At 39.3% G+C, this 20,403-nt stretch overlaps 1 protein-coding gene across 2 annotated transcripts; it reads right to left on the minus strand.

Annotated features, from left to right (window-relative positions):
* Nucleotides 1-377: 377 nt before the first annotated feature.
* PRRG4 (proline rich and Gla domain 4) lies at nt 378-18,188 on the minus strand. Of its 2 annotated transcripts, none has more exons than XM_060606295.3 (6): nt 18,032-18,188; nt 17,241-17,365; nt 10,240-10,403; nt 8,607-8,655; nt 7,288-7,420; nt 378-2,129 (listed from the first exon to the last, which is right to left on the minus strand). In XM_060606295.3, exons 2-6 carry the CDS (start codon nt 17,341-17,343, stop codon nt 1,895-1,897), a joined length of 684 nt encoding a protein of 227 aa, XP_060462278.3. In that variant the 5' UTR covers nt 17,344-17,365; nt 18,032-18,188; the 3' UTR covers nt 378-1,894. The 2 variants fall into 2 exon arrangements, with proteins under 2 accessions (XP_060462278.3, XP_060462277.3); XM_060606294.3 differs by lacking the exon at nt 18,032-18,188 and adding an exon at nt 17,705-17,989.
* Nucleotides 18,189-20,403: the final 2,215 nt, after the last annotated feature.

Here is a 20,403-nt window from a genome sequence, read left to right on the forward strand (position 1 = left end):
TAAAATCTTTAAAAAAATAAAAATACTCTTAAAAATTGAGAATAAACTGAGGGCTGATGGGGAGTGGGAGGGAGGGAGGGTGGGTGATGGGCATTGAGAAGGGCACTTGTTGGGATGAACACTGGGTGTTGTATGGAAACCAACTGACAATAAATTTCATATTAAAAAAATAAAAATAAAAAAGTAAAAAGACTACTTTTTAAAATTATACTTAAATTTTGCTAGATGATTTCTTTGTGCCAAGCAACTAAAGAGACCCCATAATCTAGAAGGATAAAGTGGTTGCAGTCTGAAATGATTAAGGTCTTGCTTATATCCGCCTTAAGATCATGTTGTCTTAAAAGAGAGACATATACACTCACACACACATATTGTAATGATAATTTATACTTTGTAAACATTTAATTGGAAGGAATTACCAAATACATGTGGGTTTTAGTTTCACTTCTGTAAAAATTATAAAACAAAATACAATTTTACACATGGTCTTAAATAATTGGAAAATGCAATGCCTAGCAAAACAAAAAGAACAGAATTTTCTATTTTATTTGCCAGGAGTATGTTATTTCTTAAGTTCCTGCAAAGAGAAAACAAATTCACATTTACATCCACACCCACTTACATAAATGTGTGCAAACACACTCACTCCAGAGGTTTATAGCTTATATTCTACTACATTCTTAAGGAAGACTAGTCATATCTACAATTAGAAGAAGAGACAAAAAGTATAGGTTAAAACGATTACTTATGGTGTTTCGGGTCTAGACATTAAGAGGTACAAGGGGTTGTTGATAACTTTAGTCGGTATTATTATTATTATTTTTTAAAAGATTATTTTATTTTTTTAAATGTTTATTTTTGAGAGAGAGCAAAGCAGGGGAGGGGCAGAGAGAGAGGGGGACAGAGGATCCAAAGCAGGCTCCATGCTGATAGCAGTGAGCTCGATGTGGATCTCAAACCCATGAAATGTGAGATCACGACCTGAGCCGAAGTCAGACACTCAAACAACTGAGCCACCCAGGCGCCCCTTAGTCAGCATTATTTTAATAGCAGAAAAGTAAATTAAATTTTCTATGTTCTCAAACTATTATTTATAAACTTCAACACATTTTCAAGATAAATAATTATATATAGTGATACATAGATAATTTAGCAATGAAAATGGACATGTCAGTAGAATGGGCAACTTTATCAAGTTCTAGTCACTCCTAGATTTGAAGCCTATGTATTTATTTGACAGTATTACAGCCCTTGCAAATCCTTGCCATTGCAACCCTATACCCTCTGAAGAACTAACTCTCTAGCAACTGACTTTTCTTTAAATTACTCCCTACTCCCCATAGCAAAACATGACTGACAGCAATTGTTAACAACTAAAACCTACAAATTATAGTTCAATACTATGCAATTATTTAAAATGTAAAACCCAGTGATTAAGGCCACCAATTTATACTGAAGTATCAAATTTTGTAAAGTATTTCCAACCAAAAAGAAATCCTAATAAAGGGTGAGTCCAATATGCTGACTTTGGTAATCTACTGATCAGAAATCATTTTTTTTATATTCAATGCAAGAAATCTATAACCTTTATCTGTACAAAGGATATTTACTAGTTCTAGCTATGGCATCCATAACAGAGTTTTTGAACCATTAAAATAAACAAAAAAGTGCTCTCTTCTTTACTGCAAAGACATGGAATCAAAGTTTCTTATCAAGCTGATAATGATCAAGTTCAGGTCCAAGATGCCAACAGAACTTCTGTGGTGTGGTACACATGCTTATTCTTTCTTTGCTCCTTAGAGTTTGTCATAAAGGGCTGATATGACATGTCTCTTTGGTTCAGGGAAAACAAAGCATTCAAATAACAGGAATCTCCTTTTCCACCATGATGGGCTTAGTGAGATGGGAGCGACATAGACTTTTTAAATACTCGAAACCCTTTTGCTGGCCCGGGGTATGGTGGCGGTGGGGAAACATTGTGTTTTCTGGTCAGTGCCACTGCCTGTTCATAAGAAGGTAATCCTGTGTCCTCTATGGAAGGTGGTGATGGAGTCAAGGCAGCCTCCTCAGGTCTTCTGAAAATGATGGAGGGAGTGTGCCGGCCCCTTCTTACATAGGTGGCTGAAGAACTAAACGGAGAGACTGCGGTTAGATCTAGAAAGGCAGCATTTTAGGTTAAAATGGCAATATTATAAAACCCAACTGACTATGTTGATAAAAGTTGATCAAAAGCTTATCAAAAGTTGAACTTTTCATAAAAGTTGTTGTTATTACTATAACAACAGTTTTATTTTACACATAAACTCTGATGAAAGAGCAAGCGTTTTGGAGTCAGACACAGGTATGAAACTGGATCCTATCATTTCATAGCTACGTGACCAAAGGCAAGTAATCTAACTCAGTTTCCCCCTCAATAAAATGTGGATAATAATAGCTACCTCAACAGAGTTGTATTGTGTGGATTCAGAAAGATGTCATATTTAAAGTATCTAAGCAGTGTCTGGAACACTATAATAAGGGCTCAAAACATACTAATTCCCTTTTTCTCCCACTCCTGACAGAGAACTTTCTCAAAATATGTTGTGAAACCAAATCCTTTCTTGTTGAAAGGCAGCATTACTCCAAGCCAAGGGAAGTGATGTCACAGAGATAATCACAACAGGTGATGCCTGTCTCTCTCCTATTGCCCCTGCAGTCCTGCTGCCTGGTCCATTCCTCCTAAACAGCACTTCTGTCATGTCCCTCTTCCCTGCAAAAGTGTAACCTGAAGCCTACTTTCCACTGAGTCAAGTTCAACTCCATGCCTCCTTTTTAGAGCCTCCCTTATCCTGGCCTCACCTTATTTTTTACAGCTTTTTGCTCTTGCGAAAGTACTATGTGCAATGAATTCTCTGTCCTGCCTCTGTGCTTTCACTGGCATTGTTTGCTTTCTCAGATTATTGTCTTTTCCGCACTCCATTGACCTAAGACCAACAATTTTAAAAAATATGGCCTAGTTCAAGCCCCACCATTTTCACAAAACTTTGTCAGCTACACCAGCCAATGAAAATTAATATGCAACACAGGTCTGGTGTTATGAACCTTTGTTTTCCCTTCTCACTATTGAATTACCAATTATAATTTAAACATTAGTAAATTTATTGGTTTAGACTGTGAAGTGGGCTGTACATGAAGCACTTAATGTGTAAATCAAGTTCATAGAGCTATGGCTGATAAGATAGTTAGAATTCATAGGTTAATCCCCAACTTCTAGACAATATTTACAATATTCTTCCTAACAAGAGTTAAGCAGATGCAAAATACTGGAAACTTTTCCAAACCAAGGCAGTCAATTTGCACCTTGGAACACCTTTTCCTTGGAGGTAATAATGAGATATGAAACTAGAGGGAAGGAGACAGGATGACTAGCCTTTCAGTTAGCTGGGGGTGACTGAGAGCATCCATCACAAGCTTACTTAGAGGGCTCCACACAATTCCTCCTCTGCCAGAAATCTGGAACATAGTCATGGTAGGCTAGTCACTTGCCACCTTCATTAGCTTATGACCAAAAGTTCTATTTGTTTGCTGACAGAGAATAGGAGAGACAAGTGTTTTATTTGAACAAATAAAATTTTCCATGTCTACTTTCAAATTTTAAGATATAGAGACAGAGGCACATGGGTGGCTCAGTTGGTACATGTAAGGCTCTTGATTTCGACTCAGGTCATGATCTCACAGTTCATGGGTTTGAGCCCTACATTGGGCTCTGAGATGACAGGATGGAGCCTGCTTGGGATTCTCTCTTTCCCTCTGTCTCTGCCCCACTCCTGCTTGTGCATGAGTGTACACGCTCATGCCCTCTCTCTCTTTCTCACAAAACAAACAAACTTTAAAGATATAAGAGACAATATAAAAATTATTAAATAATCTACACAGTGATTTCTTATATACATCTTAAATGATTCATATCAGAAAGTATGCACCAATAACATTTCAAATAAACTGACATCATCTTATGCCCATTTTTCTCCATAAAATACAGGAACTAAGAAATGAAAAGATCTTATTTCCCATTTCTTGGCATGTTTGGACAGAGGAATGAGACAACTTTTCTGACAATAATCTTATTTTTTACTTTTTTCTTTCTCAAATATTTCCTCACCCTTCCCCCACTTCCAGACTTGTGAAATACAGAAAGAGAACAAATAACTCTGCTAGAAGAATTTCTTGGGATAATAGATGAAAAGTACTTTAGTAAGTGTTTAAAAGTTAATCCCCAAATAAGAGAATATCTCATAAACCTAGTTTTTAGTGTCCCCTAAAATTCAAAAGGTTGCTCTGGGGATCAAAGTGAGAAAACAGATGTAAAACCGATGTGTGAACTGTATAGCATTATACTACACTAACATTAATAACTAATCCTACTTTTATTTTTTTATGATTTTTTAAAGTTTATTTATTTATTCTTAGTAATCTCTATACCCAACGTGGAGCTTGAACTCACAACCCCAAGATCAAGACTCCATACACTCTATGGACTGAGCTAGCCAGGCACCTCACTAATATTGCTTTCAAAATACGAGATGGGCACCTGGGTGACTCGGCTGAGCATCGGACTTTGGCTCAGGTCATGATCTTGCAGTTTTTTTTTTTTTTTCTTTCCAGGAAGCAACTTTATTTGTCTTGATCTTGCAGTTCTTGAGTTTGAGCCCTGTGTCGGGCTCTGTGCTGTCAGCATGGAACCCACTTCAGAGCCTCTGTCTCCCTCTCTGCCTCCCCCTCCCACCTTGTGCTCTTTTTCTCTCTCTCAAAAATGGATAAACATTCAAAAATACAAAATAAAGAGATATTACGGGTGCCTGGAGGGCTCAGTCAGTAGAGCATAGGACCTCTTGATCTCTAAGTCAAGAGTTCAAGCCCCCATGGTGGGTATAGAGATTACTTCAATAAATAAATAAACTTTAAAAAATAAAATAAGAGATATTCAGGGTTTTTAAATTTTACAACAACATACACAGAAAACATACACAATAATGGCACTACTTTGCTACCTTTGTATTCTGCTTCTAACCTAAAGCAGGGAAGAAGCTACAAGATTTCAGAGGAAAAAAAAAAAGCATAAGGTAAGAAAGAAGATGTAGTGGTGCAGAAAGTAGAAAGATGAAGAAAAACAAAAGAGAAGAAAACGCCATGCATGAGGACACTGAATAATGGCTAGGCTATCACAGACCTTGAGTGCAATTATTAAACGTGAGGGTATACACGAACTTTTTGGGAAAGACATTATGAATGGGGTGGAAAAGAAAGATAAAAGGCAAGAAGAGTCTCCATAGTCAATTTTGCCTGTATCTTCATTAGCCTGTGAGTTTACAGGACTCCCTCCCCTACTTGTGGAGAAAGCCACCCTGAATAAAATATTAGTCAAAAGTCCTAGAAAATGGAAAGACCTTGCTCATTTTCTATATTAAATAAAGTAAATTAATAAAAGTCTCTCAGCTTAAAAGATAGTGGCTTAAGAAGAATTAAGTAAGTTCTTCCTTACTTTCTCTCGTTTCTCAAAATTTTCCAGGATTTACAGAGCTCTCTGACAAACTCCTTTGTCCATGCACACAGGTCATGTTAATGCCTCAGGGAGCTGTTCAGGAATTCCAGCTCGGGGATGGAATTACAATATATGTTGCCCCTGTCCTCCACCCTCTTTCTGCACCTTTGTTGTGGGCATCCTTGAAGGCTCTGTCCTTCTCCATCTGTCTTTTCATCACACTTAGAATATTTGCCTACTCTCGTGGCTTCAGTTTTTTTTTAAGTAATATTTATGTCCAACGTGGGGCTCAAAGTCATGATCCTGAGATCAACAGTCACATGCTTTACCAACCTGAGTCAGCCAGGCACCCCATGGCTTTAGTTTTTATTCTCCAGTAGATGAATCCTAATTCCACATTTGTTGTCCTAAACTCTTAACTTACAATGAAGAAAAAATTTTTATTGTGGCAAAATATATATAACATAAAATTTGCCATTTTTAACCATTTTTAAGTGTTGCAACTTAGTGGCATTAATTATATTCACAATGTTATTCAACCATCACCACCATTTGCATAACTCTTTCATCACCTGGTCATGGTCATGAGCTTTTCATAGATTTTGAAAGTGTGAATAGGGATATGTAAGCATCAATTTCAAATAGCCTGTTTAGCACTTAGTACTTTTTTTTTAAATGAGGTTATTGTTACACTTACTCATCTACACTTACTGAGAAGGTAATAGAGATAATATAGAGGAGAATAACTTTTCATTTTTATGAGGATGCTGAGATTCTATTATCTAGACAATTATGGCTTTTATGAAACCTTATGAAGCTTTATTAATGTGCTATTATCTTCAAGTGGTAACCATTTTATTTCATTCATTTTTATTTAAAATATCAATAAAATGTTTGAATTTAAAACTAGTTACACTGATTTCATTGGGTAGCCACATGGCTAGATCTGCTCATACTGGGACTCGGAGTAAATGATGGGACTTCTTGCTTCTGGAAACAATGTGAGGACACTGGTATCTGCCTCCTGCTTGAGAAGGAAATATTAAACACTCAAGTTGACACTTGTGAATTCTCTTATATTCTTTTGAAGGACCTTGGAAATAGCGTCAATAGATTGTTTATATAAGTGTTAAATTAGGCAACCAAACCACTGTCACAGACTAGAGGAGACCAGAGGGACATGTCAACTAAATGCAGTGTGGTATCTTGACTGTGTCCTAGAGCAGAAAGAGGACATGAATGGCAAAATTGGTGAAATCTGAATAAGGTCTAAAGTTTAGTTAACAGTAACATACCGGTATTGGTTTGTTTGTTTTACAAATGTTCTCTGGGAGTGTGAGATGTGAGATGTTAACAATGAGAGAAACTGGATGAAGGATGGGAAAACTCTGCATTATCTTGGCAACTTTCCTGTATATCTAAAGTTATTCCAAAATAAAAAATTTACTTAAAAAAAACAGGCAGCCACTTTTATCCATTTAAAAATAACGACATAGAGGAGTGCCTGGGTGGCTCACTTGGTTAAGCATCTGATTCTTGGTTTCAGCTCAGGTCATGATCTTGTGGTTCGTGGGATCAAGCCCTGCATCGGGCTTTGCTCTGGCAGTGCAGAGTCTGCTTGGGATTCTCTCTCCCCGCCTTTCTCGGTCCCTCCCATGCTTACACTCTCTCTTTCTCAAAATAAATAAACATTACAAAAATGTTTTTAATAAAATAACAATATAGAATGTATAATAGTGAATTAAATATTTTTACATGGTACTTACCCTGGATATTGTTGCCTGTTACACTTGGTGATACAAAGATAGTAACCAAGTAATCCAAAAATAACCAAAAATACTCCAGCAGCAATTAATCCAGTCAGAAGGCCCATGACATCAATTTTTTCTCTGTTGCCATCTTAAGAGAAGTCATTTAGTTAATATTTATTTAATATTTTAAAATCATTAAAAATATATACTAACTGGAAAGCACTACCTATGATTTCAATAAATTTAACACTGGATCTAAACATTCTATTAAGCATCTAATAATATTGATTTTTCTAAAAAGTCTTTGTGTTAGCGACATGACCTGAAAAATTTGTAAATGGCACTTCCTAAAAGTCCTAGTTATAGTTTCATTTATTTTATTTAATTTTTTTTTAAGTTTATTTCTTTATTTCCAGAGACAGAGAGAGAATCCCAAGCAGGCTCCACACTCAGCGTGGAGCCCAACATGGGGCTCAATCCCTTGACCCTAGGATCACAACCTGAGCTGAAATCAAGAGTTGGATGCTCAACCAACTGAGCCACCCAGGTGCCCCTCATTTACTTTAAATAGATCATATTAAATGAATAGTATTTAAGACTAAACATATTCTAGGGTGCCTGGCTGGCCAAGTTGGAAGAACAGGTGGCTCCTGATCTCAGGGTCATGAGTTCAAGCCCCATGTTGCGTGTAGAGATTACTAAATAAGTAAATAAACTTAAAAAAATACAAAACAAAACATTCTTTGTCTAACTAGGCACATTTCAGTATTAAATACACAGATAAATGTACTAAGAAACACTAGCATAGCAATGTAATAAAGTCTCCTCAGAGCTGGGGCTCTACCTGAGGGGAATGAAAGAGTTGGCAAAGAAGACTTGACTAAAAAGCAGCTACAAATGATAAATATAGATAAAATAAAGGATCTCCCCTCTGTAGAAGTTACTGAATTCTAACACTCTTAATTCACCTAGTAGCAGAAGTATTCCACTCACTTGCAATGGTAAAAGAGAAAAAAACATTAAAATAGCTTACTACTTGGAACTAATGGAGTCCTACTTTTATTCTGTGCAAGTCTCGACTTAGCTGAGTTGTTTAAAACACCTTTAAGCCTATTATCTCATTTCCCTAGTATCTCACCAAACTTGATTTTCAGTGTGTAAAGATGAACATGGCTTCCTCTGTCTTAGATAGCCCAGTGTATAATTGAGAAATCTTCCCTGGGTTTACAAGGCATGTATGTTGAGCAACAACCAAACTCAAACAATGAAACTAAAATGTATTATAATAGAGAGAGGGTGGGAAAAACATTAAATTTGGTCAATTCTTGCCTTACTTGATTTTGTGGTTGGTCCTTTGATGGAATATTCTTGCCAAAATGCCACCTAAGAGAAAAGCAAACATGCCAAGTTTATTTCATTGTTTTATTATCATTTCATTTGGTCCCAATGACCCACACAGGGGTGGTAAATTCTTGGCATGTGCCACAGGTAAGATACCAGTTTATTCAAGCTAGAGGGTGTGACTCATTTTAACTAAAGCACTACCACCCACCACTGTTTCTCCCAACTCTGAAATTGGTCAGGGGATTACTGGCCGTGCCAGCTCCCCACTGCTGTACCCTGCCGTTCTCCCTTCACCTGCTCAGAGTCCCCACTCAGGCATCAGGTGAAACTATCAGTGAGTTGGTGACAGCACCAAAGGTGGGAGCTGAAACCGTGGACCCATTACCAAGTTTGAAAAGGAGTCTGAACTTTTCTGTGCTAGGTGGGCCCTAAGTTTGCTAGATTTTATTGAAAGGTATTGATTGAGAAAGACATCCTTGAGATTCTGTAAGTTCAGTGTTTCCTGAGAGAATGAAGCAGATTTTAAGGAACCATGATAAAATCATTCAATGGGTTTGTGACAAACAGAATAAAATTTCAACAGGCACAACTACAAAGTACAGACTTTGTTTTCCTTCTCCAAAAGATGTGGCAGATATCAGTGGGGAATGAGAGGCTGGGAGCAATTTTAGAAGAAAAAGGAACTAAGTTCCATTAATACCTGCATTTGAAGGATACCTGGAGCTCTTATTGACCAAAGAGTAAAACAGGACTCTTGAGGAAGGGAAAAAGGAGCTGTTATTTAATTTACAAAAGTAAAGAATTTGGATCACTTAACATTCTTTAAGAATGTGCCAGGTTATACAGGGATAGTGCTGTCCATTTTTTTTTTTGTACTGTTCCAAGATTAATAGATAGGATTTAATTCTATTTTAAAGGAGAACGTCTAGGGGGCATGCGGGTGGCTCAGTCAGTTGAGTGTCTGACTCTTGATTTTGGCTCAGTTCATGATCTCACGGTTTATGAGATCGAACCCTGAGTCGGGATCTGCAATGACAGTGTAGAGCCTGCTTGGGATTCTCCCTCTTTGTCCCTCCCCACCCCCTTCAAAATAAATTTTAAAAAGGGAGAACTTCTGAAAGTTTTTTCCCTTGAATTACACAGATATACCAAACAATAAACTCCTGAATGCAGAGACTATATATTTTGTATCTTCAGTCTTTGGCAGAGCAGTTGACATAATAGATTGTTAATACATAACAGTAATCAGAAAAGATAAGGTCACTGATAGGAAAATTTCTGAGTCTAGAATGATTGAAGCTAACTAAGAGTCCGAGAACTAACTCAAATAATATCTTAAAATTTAATTCACTCTGCCTTATAATTGTTTTTGAATATAATAAACATTAAACACACAAAATCACAGCATAATTGACAACTTGCTAATTACTACAAGCCCATTTAATCAAATATAAAAACCAAGTTTAAATAGCTTAATTTTCATTTTAAAGAAGTAAAGAGGGGTAACAGGTATACAATCTTGATTTTATTTTAACCATAAAATCTCTGATGACTGAGAGTGACACTTTAAGTATCACTTAATAATAATAATTTCCAGTCAATTAACATTATCAACCAAATTACCGTTTTGTCTTCATCCACAAAAATTTCTCTGGCTTCCTCATAATTACAAAGTTCTTCTATGCACTCTCTTTCTAGGTCACCGGGCGTGAAGAGCTCCAAATCAAATCTATTGTATAGGAGGTGTCTACGTATGAAAAGGTTTGCTTCTTCTTTTGATGTGAAGACTAATAAAGAAATAGAAAGATTTCAAAGGTTGATAAAAATAGGGCAGAAGATTTCTGTTTTAACTGTGGAAAAGTGAATAATTCTCTTGATGTAAGATTATACCAAATTTTCTTGTATGGTTTTAAGTCCTGACAAAAAGAAATCTCATCAGTAAAAATAATTTCTGTTAAATATGAAATACATATACTAGCATAAGTATAATTTTGATTTATGCCCAAATTATTAGCATAAATGAAAATTATTTAAATATCACTTTTCCCTCCAGATAATAACATTTCCAAGAAATGACAGGTCAGACTATTCTACTTCTAAAGGGTTGGCTCTCTATTATCTTGACTGAGAAAAATTAGTTTGGTGTCATGGACAGAGTATTGGACTAAGAGAAGACAGAGATTCTCGGTTTTGATTTGGCTTAGCTATTGGCTGTGTATCCTGGGATAGTCACTTACATCTCTGGTTTGCTATTTCTTCATTTGTAAAATTGGAAAATGAACTAAATTATTACTAAGATCTTTTTATGTTTTAAAATTATAAATTCATACATTTATATTAATTTTTTAATTAAAAATTTTTAAAATGTTTATTTATTTTTGAGAGAGAGAGAGAGAGAGAGAGAGAGCAGGGAAGGGGAAGAGACAGAGAGGGAGACACAGAGTCCAAAGCAGGCTCCAGGCTCTGAGCTGTTGGCACAGAGCCTGATTTGGGGTTTAAACCCATGAACTGTGAGATTATAATCTGAGCCAAAGTTGGATGTTCAAGTGATTGAGCCACCCAGGCGCCCCTAATTAAAAAAAAAAATTTAATGTTTATTTACTTTTGAGAGAGATGGAGCATGAGCAGGGGAGGGGAAGAGAGAGAGAGGGAGACACAGAATCTGAAGCAAGCTTCAGGCTCTGAGCTGTCAGCACAGAGCCCAACGTAGGACTCAAACTCACAAAGTGTGAGATCATGACTTGAGCCAAAGTCGGATGCCCAACCAACTGAGCTATCCAGGCATCCCAATATATTAAAAATTTTAGAGCAAGTTTATACTAAAAACTTATAAAATTTTAAACTTCTAAGTTAATAAAATTATAGGTTAATTATAAGATTAATTAAAAGACATTCAGCCCCAGGACGCCTGGGTGGCTCAGGTTATGATCTCACGGTTTGTGAGTTCAAGCCTCATGTTGGGCTGGCTGCTGTCAGCTCAAGCCTGGAGACTGCTTTGGGTTCTGTGTCTCCCTCTCTCTCCTCTCTCTGCCCCTCCCTCACTTGTGCTCTGTCTCTCTCTGTTTCTCTCTTAAAAATAAATAAACGTTAAAAAAAAAAAAGACATTCAGCCCCTCCTAAAGAATTAGTTCCTTCTACCTACCCTCCAAATATGTGTCTCCAATACTTTATAAGACTCCCTCTATCTTTTCTGGGAAGGTAAATGGTAAACACGATAGAGTTTAGCATAGGTTGACACAAAACCAAAATGTCCCACCATGGCAGTATTTTAAAAACCCACAAACTTTAAACTCATTCTGGTATCACACAAAGAATGCTTAAAAAATCTTGCTCCTGGGGCACCTGGGTGGCTCAGTCGGTTAAGCGACTGACTCTTGATTTCCACTCAGGCCATGATCTCACGATTCCTGAGATCAAGTCCACATGGGGCTCTGCACTGACAGTGAGGAGCCTATTTGGGACTCTGCCCCTTCCCTTCTGTGTTCACGCATACTATAAATAATAAACATTAAAAAAAAAAAAAAAAGAAATCTTGTTCCAGGTCACATTACCAAGACTGGAATTCAGAAACTGAAAACTACAACAAATGCTTAAAAGAATTTGGTATTTCTCACTGCTAACCATTACTATAAAGGAAGAATATATTAAAGTGGGCAACTGAAATACTGAGTACTAATGAGAGAGCATGGCTTGAAAGATTAATATTGATTTGTGAATGATCTCAGGTTAGCCATTTATTCTTAGCCCCTTGAGAACAGTCACACCTTGTCCAAGATATTTTTTTTCCACTAATCAATCACCTTTCCAAATAGGTCTGAATCTTATAGAGCTATTTTGTTCAATACAATAGCCATTAGGCACACATATGGCTATTGAGAACTGAACTATGGCCAATTTGAATTGACATGTGCTATAAATGTAAAATATACACTGGATTCGAAAGACTTAATTAAAAAAGTGAAATATATCAATGTCTTATATTGCTTATATTTGGAAATGACATTTAGGATATAATGGCTTAAATTAAATATATGAAAAACATATAATTTTATCAATTATTTTTACATTTTTAATATGGTTATTAGAAAATTTTAAATTTTGGGGGCACCTGGGTGGCTCAGTAGGTTAAGTGTCCCGACTTTGGCTCAGGTCATGATCTTGCAGCCCCCTGCATCAGGCTATTTGCTGATAGCTCAGAGCCTGGAGCCTGCTTCAGAGTCTTTGTGTGTGTCTCTCTCTGCCACTTCTTGCCTTATGCTCTGTCTCTCTCTCAAAAGTGAAAAAACATTAAAAAAAAGAAAAGAAAAAAAGAAAATTTTAAATTATTTATGTGGTTTACATTATGTTTCTATTTGCCTGCACTATTCCAGCATATACATATCTATGTTATAAATAACATGTATGGGCTATTTGGACTGGGGTGGTGGGGAAGCTAGAATGGAATCACTGTTGATAACTGTTTTCAGAAATATTCTAGGGACGCATGGGTGGCTCAGTCAGATGAGTGTTGGACTCCCTTTTTTTAAAAATTTTTTTAATGTTTATTCATTTTTGAGAGACAGAGAGAGACAGAGCATGAGCAGGGAAGGGGCCACAGAGAGGGAGACACAGAATCTGAAATAGGATCCAGGCTCTGAGATGTCAGCACAGAGCCCAATGCAGGGCTCAAACTCACAAACTGCAAGATCCTGACCTGAGCCAAAGTTGGATGCTCAACCGACTGAGCCACTCAGGCGCCCCTAGATGAGTGTTGGACTCTTGATTTTGGCTAAGATCCTGGTCCCAGGGTCATGGGATCGAGCCCCAAGTTGGGCTCTGTGCTGAGTGTGGAACCTGCTTGGGATTTTCTCTTCCTCTGCCCCTCTCCCCTGCTCATGTTCTCTCTCTAAAAGGAAAAGGAAAGAAAAAAATATTCTAAAAGGCAACCAGTATGATGAAATCTTTCTATTCTTTATTCTCCTTTGTCTTCTTATAGATTTTATGCTACTACCAAATAGAGACAAAATGAAAAAATTTCCAAGTCACCATCATCTCTCATTGGGATTCTTACATTGGCCCTCGAAGGGGTTGCCTTGCTTCCCTACAGTCTGTTTTTAACATTGTGTTGTAGCCTCACTGGCTTCCATTGCGCCTTTGTACTTGCTCTTTCTCCTGAACAGAACTTTCTTCTTTCAGTTTGTTCTTCCATCTCCTTCAGGATTTTGTTCAATGTTAGCTTAACTCCCATCCCCACCCACCCACCTCTGGCACTCCCCTGTCCCTTACTATACTTTGTTTTTCTCCATAGCACTTATCACCATCAGGTGTTTTATATGTGTTACCCACTTACTTGTTACCACTGTTTCCCTCATTAGAAGAAAAAATTTCATTCAAGTAGGCATGCAGTTCCTGACACAGACAAGGCACTCAAAAAACTTTACTAAATGAATGAATGAACTCAACTTTTCTATATTGGGAAGAAACTCTTCGACCTAAATTCTACTAGTTAAAACAATTCATAGGTATAATCTGGTATTACTCAGTTTATTGTAGGTTTAAAATACTAAACCAGTGATGAAGTAACTCATGGCCTGCCTAACTTAGCTATACTTACTATATGAAAGCTAATTTTAGAATGGAGAATTAGAAATCTGCTTTTGTATTGCTATTTCTCAGATGTGGCTAGATCTTTACATTTTATTGGCTAAGAAAGCAACACAAATTTCTCACGGTTGGTCTTTCCTTCAAGCAGGTTATTTGAATTATAAAAATACTCTGCTCTCCATGGGCGACTGGGTGGCTCAGTTGGTTGAGTGTCTGACTTTGGCTCAGGTCATGATTCCATGGCTTGTGGGTTTGAGCCCCACATCTGGTTCTGTGCTGACAGCTTGGAGCCTGGAGCCTCCTTCAAATTCTGTCTCTGGCTCTCTTTGCACCCCCCCCCCCCAAATATAAAATAACATTAAAAATTTTTTTAAAAAATACTCTGTGCCCTCCAGATGGGATTCAATAGAACTACTTTCAACTTGAAAGGAAAGTAAGAAAGAGAGAATCATAAACATTTTTATTGTTCTTGGGATGATATTTATGCCAGTAAAATCTTCACCCCCAAATTAAACATGGCCTCCAGGGGCTGCTGTTTGCCACTTCCCTGAGTGTGAAAGTTCTGATTCCATCAGTGGTTGACCTCAGACTTTCAGTGCTTCATTAAACTTGTTCCTGCCACCCTTTTGATCTTAGGAGAAATACTGTCCTTTGTTGTTTGGGTCCTATGTAACTGTCAATTTGTTTGTTATCCAAAGAAGCAAACCTCCTGGTCCTGGGGCATTCGGGACTTCCTGTGAGAGTTCCTATTTTCCCTCCGCCCATTGCTGGAGGATATGCGGTCCTTAGTACTTTTGTATTTGCCTCCTCAGGTTCTCTTCCCATGTTTATTTCTCCCAGTTAAGGCTGTCCTAAGAGGCTGTCTCTGCTTTCTGATGTTTCAAACCCACCAACCCAGGGATTTTATTTGCTCCCTCTCTCCTTCTCCCTCTCTCATGCCATGTTTTCTAAATAAACTCCTTTTAAGTCATTTCAACTCCACCCTTGGGCTTTATCAGAGTTTAGCTGAAGGTCCTTTATTTTCCTGTTTACTTTTCATATCACCACTTATTATTGGCTTCTGTGCCATACAACTCTCCAGAGACAGAGTTACTGCTACTCTTTCCTCTCTCTGGAGCTCTCTGTCCCTACCTCTGTCACAGAGCTTATGGAGATTATCTCCTTACATCCTACCCCCTTTGCCAGATGAAGAGGTCTTCCAGGGCAGGGACTAGTCTTTCACTGCTGTATCTCCAGCACCTAGCATTGGGCCTGGCACATAGTATGTGATAATAAAGTGATTACTAACTGAACAAATTAGCTCTTTAAATATATAAGATTCCTTGGGGCACCTGGGTGGCTCAATCGGTTAAGCATCTGACTCTTGATTTCAGCTCAGGTGTGGTCTTGAGGTTTACGGGATTGAGCCCCACAATGGGCTCCACACTCCACACTGACACCTCCGAGCCTGCTTGGGATTCTCTCTCTCCCTCTCTTTCTGCCCTTCCCCCACATGCTCGCTCTCTCTCTAAATAAATAAATAAATAAATAAATAAATAAATAAACTTAAGAAATACAGGATTCCTTGTTTACATTTCCCACAGATATTTCCAGTATTCTGCACTCGAGTATGATCTCTAAATTCCTTCCATAGTCTGTGATGTCCTTGAGAATGTCTTTTATGTCTGTATTATGTGAATGAATGAATATACTCATAAGCATACTGGGGATCAGCGCCTGGTCCCACTGAGTGTAGACCTTCAATCTTACATATGTGGTGTAACTTGGGAGGCACCGAGAAGGATCTCCTTCTAAAATCTGTCCCTATACTCACTAGCTAGCTTATCCATTGCCTAGAATTCTGCTATTAGGGTTTGACTCCTTTGGGTTAAGATACCTATCCTTTTGGGTTAAGATGTCCTATCTTAAAATACACACACACACACACACATGCACACACACACACACACACACACACACCCTCCTGGAAGGTTTAATACACTCAGCTTTATTAATCATTAATAAGTTATCCAGGAGTATTAGTGTAACAGATCCTTCCCAAATGAAAATGAGCTGAGACTAGATCTGATGAGAAGGAACAAGGGACAGGAATGTGTAGAGAAGGGAAGCATAATGGCTAGGCAGAGAGAAGGATGCTGAAACCGAAGCCAATTTTTTTTTTCTTTTCTGGCTTTTCTTTTCTTTTTTTAAAGTTTATTTATTTTGAGAGAGACAGAGACAGTGCAAGTGGGGGCGGGGCAGAAAGAGAGGGAGAGAGAGAGAATCCCAAGTAGGGTCCTCACTGTTGCACAGAGTCCAATGTGGGGCTTGGACTCACCTAAACCAAGAGAGCGGAAACCAAGAGTCCAAGGCTTAACCAACTGAGCCACCCAGGCACCCCTCTTGTCTGCTTTTTCTAAGATAGACTTTTAAAATGTGATCAGGAACTAGTCTGTTTATGACCTGGAACCCGCAAGGTATGAAATTCTAGGTTAGCAAGCCCCAAGCCTAATCTTCCCACAACCATCTGACTTCATCCAGATAATCAGACAATATGATGTCAAAAAGCACCTCAGGGATCAGATCATTCTACTCCCCACTCCCATCATTTTACAGAGGAAGAAATTCAAGTGGAGAAGGGTTAAGTAACTTGCCCAGGGTCTCATCACAAGTCCAGACTAGATCCTGGACTCCCTGTCCATCTTTCCAGGAAGAACAAGTAATTATGCTCATTATAATTACCACATAGCCTCATCTAGAAAAACGGCACTCACTGATTTTCAGAAAGTGAAACAGGCTTTCCATTCAGTGAACCACAAACAAGGTCTTAAATATATATTTATCAAAAGTAACCTACAGAAATAAATTTGTATAAATTGTACCCAACATAACCACAACATTGCCAAATAAACCACAAATTAAACTAAGGGATATTTTGGTGCTTTTTATGATTGATGGGGGCATGTAATTTCAAAGACTACACTTTCTCGCTGGAGATCTGTAATACGTGGCTCGGGTTTCCGGGGGGGGGGGGGGTTCCTCGGAACGGAGGCCATGCTTACCTTCTTCTCCAGCATGCCCAGACTCCTTTGGACTTCTGGTGCAATGAGGAAACGCGAAGGTAACTATGTGCAGTTGGCTGAGAAAAACCAGAAGTGCAAACATAGTCTGGTAACTGCCAAACAAACTGAAACAAAATAACAACAGCAAAAAGTCAAAAAAGCCTCTGGCTCAGCGCTTTGAGTTTTCGTGGGAACTGAGTCACCCACCTGCTGCGCTCCCAGCAACCGCCCGACTGCGTCCCGCTCTCGGGTTTCGGTCACCCGGGCCCGACCAGCGCCCGGAAAGCGGCTCTGAGAGCGCCTAGTGACAAATGCTGCGCCCCCGGGGCTCTGCCGACTGCTGAGCGGACACCTGTCGGCGCGGGCAGCCCTCTACCTTCAGTTCCAATCGGACCCGGTCCGCCGAGGGGGCCCCGCTCTGAGAAACCCGTTCCCGGCCCTAGCCAAGCCGTCGGGCCCCGCACCTGAGGCTCTGGGCGCATGTTCCTGCAGTTCCCGGGCCGAAGCCCCGTCGGCGGGTGGTCCCTGAGGCCGCCAGACCCTCCGTCCCGGCGTCCCCGACCCCCAAATCTCGGCGACAATCCCGGCCTCTCTCTCCTCAAGGCCGGAGTGGCCTCCGCGTTCGGGCCGTGGAAGCGCCTGGGGTCTGCGGAGGGGCGCCCGGGGACGCGCGGCGTTAAGTTTCTGCCTTGATCCCGAGAGGCCGCGGAGCAGAGCAGTGGGAGAGGGAGGGCGGAGGCGGCTACCTGGGGAGCACCCGCCGCGCTCCTCCTCCCCGGGGGCCGGCCTACCTGCGGCGGGCGGGCGATCCGCGGGTGCTTCCCGAGCCGCCGCAGCTTCAGCCGGGAGCCTCGGGCGAGCCCGGCCGCCTGCAGCCAGTTCTGGCCCCGCCTTGGCGCGCGGGTGGCAGGTTTTGGACTGGTTTCTAGACCCGGCGTTGCTTGCGAGTTCAGGGGGCATTTTCAAAAGTGCTCGGTGGTAAGCAGAGCGCCCCCCGGCGCATCCCGCGGGCTTGTCGCTTTGGATTTTCCTGGGCTAGAGGTCTGTCTTGTGGTTACTTTAGGTCAGCGGTTCTCAGAGGGTGGTCCGGGAACGAAAACAAAATATTCACCAGAGAAAATACACTTCACTAGTAATAGGAAATGGGAAGTGACTTTAAAACTAATCGATTGCATTGGTTTTCAAATCGTGGTCCGCCAGGTCTTGGGATGTTTCTAAGATCCTTTCAAGGGGTCTCCTAGGTCAAAACTATTTCCATTAGGGTAAAAAGACATGATTTGCCTTTTTCACTTCCGTTGTCTCACGACTGTACAACGGAAATTTCCAGAGGCCATTTGACGTGAATGGTGTCATCACTCTAATAGAATGCCTGTGTGGATATTATTGTGTTTTCTATGGTAGTAGGTTTAAGTATCCACATGTACGTTTCTATAGAGATTAATAAAGTTAATTTGTTCTCAGTACTGTAATTTAGCTGTCTTTGATCGTACCTGCCAGGATAACTGTAACCTCATTATTTAAAAAAAAACAAAAGCAAAAACATCTTGAAATCTTGAACTTTTCTTTGAGTTTACGAGGAAACAACAAAAAAGTACACTTTGTTGTCTTGGTTTGGAATAATATTTTGAAAATATCTCAGTTTTACTATGTAATATGATATAATCAGATATAATTCACATAAGTAAAGGCTCTATAGGGCCCTTGATAGAGTGTAAAGCGTCCAGAGACCCAATCGTTTGAGAATTGGTGCCTCAAGTAATGAAGGCAGCAGGCTGTAAGAGGACCTATTCAGGTAACATTCACACCCTTCATTGTCCAAATAACATGCTTCACAATTCTTTGAAACATTACTTAAGATTCTGAGGGGTCCCTGGGTGGCTCAGTCGGTTAAGCCTCCAACTTTGGCTCAGGTCATGATCTCACAGTTCCTGACTTCCAGCTCTACCCACATTGGTCTTAGTGCTGACAGCTCAGAGCCAGCGCCTGCTTCCGATTCTGTGTCTCTCTCTGTTCCTTCCCCGCTTGCACTCTCTCTCTCTCAAAAATAAACATTAAAAAAAAAACAAACCAAAAAAAAGATTCTGTGCTTTGACCAAAGTGGCTTGGCACTTGCTGGAAATCAGAGGAAACATTTTTTCCCCCTTTCTAGTTTTTTATTAATTCAGTATCCACCCAATTATTTTTTTCTGCTCACAAAGGCTATTGCCTACTGTATTCTAATTATTTAGAATTAACTGAATTCTTCCTAAATTTTCTGCAGAAATGTTGTCTTCATTGATTCCTTCAGGATAGTGCTCTTTCTTTCCCCTTTTCCATATTTTTTCCTCCTCGGTTTCCATTTGTCCACCTTGTTCTCTAACTTGTTTCTAGGATAGATCCTTCTTCTCTCCTTCAATCCTTTTATCGTTTTTAAGCAACTGAGATCAGACAAAGAAGAGACTAGAAATGATTTCTTGTGGTTGACATCTTAGAACAGGAAACAAGAATGTGAGCCTGTAAAGTTCTCATAAGGGCAGGAACTGATTTATTTATCTTTACATCCTCCATGGTACCCAGCAGAGCACCTTTTATGTTGTTCATGCTCAATTCATTATTTTTTTGGACGGAAGCAATTTATTTTCATGTAGGAAAACTGCTTCACACTATATGGGGAGAGGCAAATGGTCAATGCCTCATGCTGTGGAATAAGCAGATGTGAACTTTGGTGACATTCCTTGGTAGAATGCATCCACTCACATATCTGGATATTTGGACCAAAACAAATGAGGCTTTGTGCTCTCATCAAATATCAAAGTTTATAGTCTGAGAGGGGAGTCAGATACAGAAATGAAAGTGTTTCTCAGTGGTGAATTACATCCCTGCATGTTTCCCTGTAATATTGGATCCTAAGGAATTTTATAGCATTTGGCAGTATGCACACAAACTTCAACCGCTATAGAATTACAAGATATTTTGGGATTAGATAACAAAGAAAAAAAGAGAATAACCAGTAACAACTGCCAATTGTCCACACTGCCAATTTCTTCTGTTATTTACTTGCTGTGCTCATTTTCTTCTTTGTGGCATTTGCTTTTTAAAGTCACAATATTCCTATGCTTTTCTTCCAAGGAATTTTAAGTGCTTTATTCTGGCCATCTGTGGAATTGGGTCAGATATTATAAGA

The sequence above is a fragment of the Panthera onca genome, chromosome D1 (assembly GCF_046562875.1).
Source record: "Panthera onca isolate mPanOnc1 chromosome D1, mPanOnc1 haplotype 2, whole genome shotgun sequence".
NCBI lineage: Eukaryota > Metazoa > Chordata > Mammalia > Carnivora > Felidae > Panthera > Panthera onca.